General features: G+C 32.5%; 1 protein-coding gene and 1 long non-coding RNA gene across 3 annotated transcripts in view; one reads left to right on the top strand and one right to left on the bottom strand.

The window, feature by feature from the left end:
* The window catches only part of LOC117106246, a 41,643-nt gene that overhangs the window by 3,324 nt on the left and 29,692 nt on the right, over positions 1-8,627 (bottom strand). For both annotated transcript variants that reach the window (XM_033247602.1, XM_033247601.1), the window contains exon 3: positions 2,727-2,867. In XM_033247602.1, coding sequence (XP_033103493.1) covers positions 2,727-2,867 — 141 coding nt within the window. The remainder of the gene's footprint in view (positions 1-2,726; positions 2,868-8,627) is intronic.
* LOC117106249 lies at positions 143-1,529 on the top strand. Its single transcript, XR_004445028.1, has 2 exons — positions 143-300; positions 662-1,529. It is a non-coding gene; the product is annotated as an uncharacterized LOC117106249 (long non-coding RNA).

Genomic DNA, 8,627 nt, shown 5'->3' with positions numbered 1-8,627 from the left:
CTTTTTAGCTGTTGCTTATCATTTTTGTATCTCTACTGAGATCCAGCCATTGTTTCCCACAGCATTGTTGTTTTCCAGTATTTTGCCTTTTAATCTATATATATATATATATATATATATATATATAGTCCTAGTCCAGATTTCCGTGACAATCTCACAAAAAATGAGAGGCAGGCCATTGCCAAATTTGCGTCAGCGTGATGATATCGTCTATTCAGCTGATAAAGGCTCTGACATTAAATCCTATGAACAGGAGTCCCTAAATACAAAAAAAAAAAACCCACCATGGTTGGGGCTAAGGTAAGAAAATTTGTGATTATGGCACATATAGATGGCCTGAAATGGCACTCACAGACTTAAAAATTTGAATATAATATTCTTCTTCTTCTCTTTTTTTAAAAAAAAAAACAAATTTGACAAATTTAGGGGCCCTTATTTGTCACTGGTAATTTAATATATGTCCTAGAGACACATTATTCTGTTATTATCAACAAAGCTCTTTTGTGTCAGAGTGCTAGATCGAGGACCCTATGGGTAGGAGCCCTTCGGGGCCCCTAGGAGTGGATAGCGCATAGGCATTACGCCACTGCCTATGGTACACAAAACTTTGAATCAGCACAGCTTGACTTAGCCTGCCTAACGCTGACAAATTGTTTTCTAGATGTCAAGTAAGACTGGAACCAACTAAGCACTATGTTGGCAAATCAACTGATGCGAGCCAGAGCCTCATAAGTAAGATGGAATGATTGTGTCAAATGCGGATGATAGATCAAGGTAGATTGATAATACACAACAATAATAATAATATGTCGGTCTTATATAGTGCTTCATGCATGAACCCTCTAAGCGCCTTACATTACTACCCCCTCATTGGAGCAAACACGTATGGAACACATACTCAGCTCCCTGGGGAGAATTCCATAATATAGCAGCTAGTAATCAGCCCAGTTGTGTTCAAATCTACTAGGTACCCACTTAATTGTACAATCACCTCTATTAAGTGCAAGCTCATTAAATCGTTGTGAACTTTGAAAAAAGCCATCTCTCGGTCTTACGGAACTTCCTATGCAGATTGAGGGTTGAACAAGTTATTATCATCCAGAAAACAAATTAAATCCAAAGCAAATTTCTCAATGTGTTTGGAAATAAAGGCAATGTTGGACGGAAATTACCAATAACATTATGATCAAGCAAAGCTTTTTTAAAAGTGATCTGACAATACCATTTTTTAAAATCATCAGAAAAATTGGAGACGAAAGGGAAGCTTTAATCATGCTATGGAACACAGGAACCACGATGTTGCGGAATCGAAATAAGATGTCAGTTGAGTTGAAGATAATGATGAGGTGCACTTCGCTGTTGGACAAGCATATATTGAACTTTTATAAACAACAATTCAACAAGACCTGGAGATCTAGGCAATTAAAAAATTAAAATCAAAAAGTATTAAAAAGTTAATTTATAAATCAAGTAAATCACTATAAAATAAAAAAAGTGACAAAGTAATATGTCTAAAAACGAAAAAAAAAAAGGAAGCTATTTATATCACTATTAAAGATGAATGACAAAGTCAACTTCTGTATGACCTGGTTACATATCAAAAGGGGATCTAGGTCAAGTGCAGTTTTGATAAATGTGATGATCATACAGGCACATTTAGTTGGATTAGGTTTCATAAAGTTTAAATAATAAATGCATTTCCAAAGTCATTCCTAAATGTTGATTCTACAATCGTCATACCAACATACTTAAGTAACTTTTTTAGAAATCGATGCATCATTATTCATACAGAGAAACCCAGAAGGTTCCAATTTTGTTCCTTGTGGAACGCCTGCATTAACTTTTAAAAGTGACATAGTTGGAAAGCATTCCCTAGTGATCGAAAAACTGTTTTCTTTCAGTAAGAAAGCTGTAGTCCCATGGTATTAACTCTGGTCTTGACCCGAAAGATAGCATTTTAGTATTTGCATACATATTAGACAACACTAGTCCTTGATGCATGGCAATAACAGAGACCAATATGATATGCCCTCTTTTTATAAGCAGTTGACGATAAGATAAAATCTGAAAAGATATACTTTTTTATAAAATAAATCATGAATAATAGAGATAAACTCAAAATCAACTTGCGGTAATGCTATAAATATATATAAACAAATTTTGAATGTTAATGAAGGGGAATCTGCAAGTGTGAATAAATAGGTGCCCTAACATATGACTCTCATTTGAATCTGTTTAACCATTATACCTCTATGGTTTAACCATGAAGCCTCTGTTGTCTAATGGTTATGACAATAGCATCAAAAGCGAGAGTTCGCAGGTTCAAATCCCGTCGGAGGCATTTTAATGTACTGTATTTATTTACATGACAACATTCGTTGAGAGCTATGCTACACGATGTACCATTATGTCCTTTATTCAAACACTGTATTTACCTTTCTTTGATAATTTATAGTAATTTAACAGTGTATATAAATCAAGTTGTTGCTGATTAGCACTGGGAACACAAATAACATATCAAATATAATGTATACGTATATGATGACATCTTATTGTTGGTTTACAGTATTCCTAGTACTTTTCTTTAAATTTTGCAGAGTTACTCCACATTCGTTCAGCAGCTTGCTTTTTAAATTTCTGTTGTGGCATTTACAAACTATACGAGCTGTTGCACACCACCAAAAGTCATTCAACATAATATTTTTAAATATTCTAGAGGCACTTACACGTGTTTGAACATCGAGAGGAAGGTAGTCAGCAATATCTTTTCTATGCTTTCTTAGAAACTGCCTCAAACAAACCAACCATTCTAAAATGCTTCTCTCAAGGTTTTCCTTCGCAAAACTTGAACAACGGCTTAAAATATCCTATAGAAAGAAAAGGAAATCATCTATTGTACAGTAGTAGTAGCAGTGATGGTGCCAAAATCTGCCCGACAGAGGCTATGCTTCCCCGACAGGGGGTTGTAGCCCCCTCAGCCTCCCCCACCCCCACTCTGGTGCCACCACTGAGTAGAACAGTAGTAGTAGTAGAGATCAATCAATCATTCACTCAAGCACTTAATATTTGGCAGCCACCATTATGCAGGGTTCATATTTTAAGAATAGGAACAGAAAACAACATTACAGTATGCAGGGTATATTTTCAAATATATAAAAATATGAATTTAATATAATTTATTACTGTAGTCTAAGTCAGGGCCAGAAAAATTGGACAGCCATTCAACTGGCAGTCAGAAACATTGGGCATTTTTTAAAAATCACTGTACAGGTTATATAGTTTACAGATAACATTTGCTGCTGGAGCCATTTTAAAGATAATTTTGAAATATGGGATAAATATTATTGATTGATAAATTGTAAGTATCTCAATTTATATCACACACTCTAAAAAAATGTTAACTACAACAATGAACAAAAACAAAAAAAATATAAGAAGTATACAATTTATTAAACCAAAAATCAACTATATTTATATTTAAAAAAATCTAATTAAAATGCAATAAACAAGGAAAAATGCAATGTGAATACATTGCATTTGTGTTCTAATCCCAGGATTACAGACATTTTAAATAAATTAATTTGAACAACAGAGATCCACATAAATATTAAGAAATCAGCTGTATGATCAGATTACCCATATAACTGAAGGCTTTTAGGTAATGAATTTGTCTGAACTCAAATGCAGGGACAAGTATGGTCGCAACCTGAGGTTATAGCATGCGCCGGCAGGAAACAAATTGGATGGCAGGTATCTTAAATCATAAAATCTACAAAAACATTGTGTTCCATGTCAAATATATTAAAAGCGTAGGCTGCCGGCACCTTGACCTCTGACGATTAGTGCCAACAAATTTTCACAAAAACGTGATGCAATAATAACAAAATTATTATTATTGTTTATTTTGGGAAAAAATATTTCTGCCACTCCAAATTTCTTTCCGATTATTCTTTCTTATATGCTTCTTCCGTATTTTCGTTAAATTTATTTTACTAAATACATATTTTGCATAATATAAATTCATAAATAAGTATATCATTTTGATACATATTTACATATTTTAACTGAACTCTAGAACAAGGCCTGTGTATACATTAAGTCTGTATTTAACATATTTCAATCTTATTGCTTTATTTAAATATTATCAAATATTATTATAATAAACTTAACATTATTTCATATGATGTATTTTTCAAATAAATATCTAAACAATTTTAATTGATTAAATATAACCTCTGAATGTAAATTTACATAGAATTTACGTATCAATAAAAATAAGACATAGTACGATTACGATTATGATTTATTGGGTTCACTTTTAGATCAGTGGCACCCATCACTTAGATGGTGCACCCATTAACAATATAAAATATAAGCAAAGGAAAGCAAAAGACAGTTCAAAAACAACAAAAGGATAAATAGCATAACAAAAAAAAACCAAGCAATTTACAGTAAAATTTTACCCTTATTATTTAAAAAGAAAAATTCTTACTAAAATATAGTAAGTAAACTGAATGAAACACACTGAGCTGCACAACAACCTGTACTTAGAAGTCGTGTGAAGTTACCGGATTATGTATTTATTTTATTTATTTATTAATTACTTTTTTCTATGGACCAGGACAGAATTAAAGTCAAATTCAGTAAAATATTACAGGTTCTTGTACAGCTCATTGCGTTTCATCCAAGCAATAGAAAGGTATTTTTTACAATATTTGTCAAAGATAAAACTTGCATCATTGTAATCAGAATCAACCAAATTGTATTTAAGGGGCAATTCATTATGGATAGTAGTCATCCTTATCTATTCATTAAGAAGAATAACATTTTCAATGTTCTAATCAATTTTATATAGATGGAGTTCATTTTAACCTTGTTAAAAAGATACACTTTCTCAACCAAAAGGCTTTTTCTATGAATGGAATGACCTGTTCGAAGCATGAACTCCTGTAGACCAAACCCAGTACCGTTACGAATTTAATCGTGCGGGAAATGCACTCATGAGGCTATCGAGGCAAAAAATAATACTGTACTCTAATTATATTAATTGATATATAATAACATTAATGTTCAAATATTGTTCTGTATCATAGCACCATAAACACAATATAAAAAATAGATAAAAAATAATAACAGGGCTCAAATATAAACTCTATTTTAACAGTCTTGTGGTAATCTATCTATATTATAATTCAAAGCATAAAACCACAATGCAAAACTGCCCGAATGAAGATCAATCAATAATTCAGATTAATTAAGGGAAAAATAATTAAATTTGCCATCCTTTTTTCACATAAGTAGCTGTCTCACGAGCACATGCTGATCTCAATTACAATTTAAACACTCTCTGAGAAAATATCGTGCATCTCAAATGATAATTTTATAATTGCATCTGGTGTAGAAATTTATGGAAAGCAGTATTCATTAATTAATAATTTTACATAATTATTAAATAATAATAATATTGTAAATTTGAAAATATTTATATTTTTGTGATATTAATTAAAAAAGATTTTGTAAATATGTAATAAATGCTCTGCCTATTACAATCTGACAGGCAACTTCCATTGATGATTTTAAGGCAGCTTTAAAAACTCACCTTTTTAACTTGTATTTTTCTTAATTTTTTTCCCCCAAATTTTATTTTTACTGTTAAGCGCATTGAGGCTTTAGCATAATGCGCTATATAAGCCAAAATTATTATTATTATTATTATTAAACATTTTTCCATGTATTATCTATACATTTATAAAATTCATCAATTTATATCCTTTAATTAATAATTTTACATAATAATCATTAAAAAATAATATTATAAATTTGAAAATAATATTTCTATTTTTTTAATATTAATTAAAAAAGATTTTGTACATATATAATAAATATTTTTTATGTAGTATCTGTACATTTATAAAACTAAAACATTTTGTACATTTAGGCCACCATTTAAAAAATATACTGCTTTTTTTCTTATTGCTTAATTACTGATCAAGGGTTATCCTCTGTTATCCATAATGTTTATTATTAATTGTTTTTGTGTTTTGAAATGATTTTTTTTTGTTTTTATAAAATGTAACTTTGCTGTATTTTTATGAATAACAATAAATATACTATACTACGTACTTCCACATTCGCTAGCCGTGTCATCAGTTGTTTTGCAGTCATACTATTTTTATAATACATACGATATTAAGAGTACTATATAGATAACTGTCTGGACTGGAGGTTATTCCCCAGTGGCAGAGCATCTGAAATCTTTGGGACATGTGAGGGAAAAGGTAAAATTGTAGGGGGGAAAAAAGTAAGGCCTACACATTGCAATGTATGTTACACAGCATTATAAAGGCTTCCAGAAGCCTGTCCAGCTGGCAGAGTCTTAAAAGAGACAACAGAAAACACGTTGCTGGTATTTGCAAGCTAATGATATGATTAACAGGGGTGGGGGGAAATTCCCCACCCCAGATAATAATAATAATCCCCCGCCCCCTGTAGGGACGCCACTGTTATTCCTGCATTTGGATTTGTGCGGTGTGACTCACTATAGTTGAATCACTTGTTTCAATAACTTGAAACTTTTCAATGTAGAGTAGTGTAATTTGAGGTAGATACATGACAATTCTGTTTTTACTGGATGGAAATAAACGGTATCTGAACGACAAACACTTAAACTACACTTCTAAAATATACATCATAATGCCAACGAGCAAGGTGGACAAAGAGCAAAGTTTTTAACAACCAAGTTAGCCATCAACCATTCATAAAATTAACACCATGGTGTACAGTATTTGGTATGAATTTAGTCTTCAAATATCCATAGCAAAGAAAATATTTCTGTAGCACTTAATTTTTCTTGAGTGCAAAATACCGGTTGCTTAAATTCCAGTGTCAGCTGTTTGTGGAATTACTCAATCCGGACATAAATAAAGATATATGTGTCACATTTCTTGTTTTTCACAATAATTTAATAGTAAAGTCTTAAAGTTGTCTAGGGGAAATATACCATAACAAAAGGTCCTGAAAAATCATTGTCCTGGACATTCGACTATCTAATGTTCTTTACTTACTTGAGTTTTGCCGTCTCTTGCAAGAGTACATTTGGCCGTCATTGACTGATACCAGTTGATTTCATTGCTACTAAATTAGTAATCTGATTTCGTTGCAGTTGAGAGTGAGTCTGATGGATCACTATGGCTTTACAATATTTTAGTGGGCCATTGACATTTTTTTTTTTGTGTTATTACAATTGGCAGCTAATGAATTCGGGAAAAGCAATGGGTCTTTGTCTTTCCATAGTTTTTTGTGTATTTTCGTCTGTAATTCGTCCAATCTTCTTTAATGGGGTCATGAAGGAATAATGAAAATTGTTTTGAGCTGGTATCCATCCAACAGTACACTTCAAAAGAATAAACTAAACCACCAAAAACTCAAGATTTAAATTTTTTAATTATTACTTAGAAAAAGTTTGGTACAGTGTTATATATTATGTATATATATAAATATAAATCAAGATATAGCCATTAACACTGTTAAATTATATATAAATCCGTGGTCTAGGGGTTATGCCACTTGCCTTGACAGCGAGAGGTCGCAGGTGAGTCCCGCCAGAGGCATTTTATTACACAATTTCTTTATTCATTTATTAATACAGGACTACATTTGTTGAGAGCTATGCTACACGATGTATTATTATGTTCTTTATTCGAACACTGTATTTACCTGTCTTTGATGATTTATATATAATTTAACAGTGTTAACGGCTATATCTTGATTTATGTTATATGCAATTGTTTATTTCTATCCGTACCTATTGTGTAATGGAGTGTATCTGGTGGTATTTAAACCTGTTGAACCATGAAGCCTCCGTGGTCTAGTGGTTATGACACTCGCCTTGACAGCGAGAGGTCACAGGTTCGAGCCCCGCCAGAGGGATTTTATTACACAATTTCTTTATAGCTGTGAAGCAGCCAATTCATATTCTTGACAGCAATTTACCTCTGAAAGGTCATTGTTTGTCAAAAAACAAGGGCCTAAGACAACTGAAAAGCGGAGTTTCCTTCTTTCGTTCTGCCGGGTAAAATCAATTACTTTAGGCGACTTGTAGACTAACCAACACGTACCACGTCCGCATGTCGCACTAGCCTTATCCTACTCTAGGCCTAGATTAGCTAGGATGGTATAGGCCTAGCCTTGAAGGGACGAAGGTCCCAATGAAAAACAACATCGCTACTTGATAGCAAACATTGTCTATTTAACATCACAATGATTCATTATTAGACCTATAGTTGTTTTTTGAATTGTACTCCACAAATCTCAGCCGATACCTCGCACAACTTGAGTAACGTCTCGTATCTATTGTCGTGACGCCATGGCTCGCTGGCTCACACTTGCGATGTCTCGCACTTGTGATCAAATAACACACAGGCTTGCACTTTGGCAACACTCTTTGGCAGTCAACTCGCCCCTAGAAAACCCGCCCTGGAAACTTGCCCCATAAAAAAATGTACACTTCCTAGACCATGCAGTCTTCAAAATAAAAATTGTAACCTTTGGTAATCAACTACATTTTCCACATACATAGAAATTTTTGAAAAAAAACCTAAACCATAATTCACCACTATAGACACTTT

This window comes from Anneissia japonica, unplaced genomic scaffold (genome assembly GCF_011630105.1).
Source record: "Anneissia japonica isolate Jap-2015-1 unplaced genomic scaffold, ASM1163010v1 scaffold1356_len1145284_cov175, whole genome shotgun sequence".
Taxonomy (NCBI): Eukaryota; Metazoa; Echinodermata; class Crinoidea; order Comatulida; family Comatulidae; genus Anneissia; species Anneissia japonica.
Note: the sequence above shows the minus strand (reverse complement) of the source record. Positions and strands in the feature narration are given on the sequence as shown.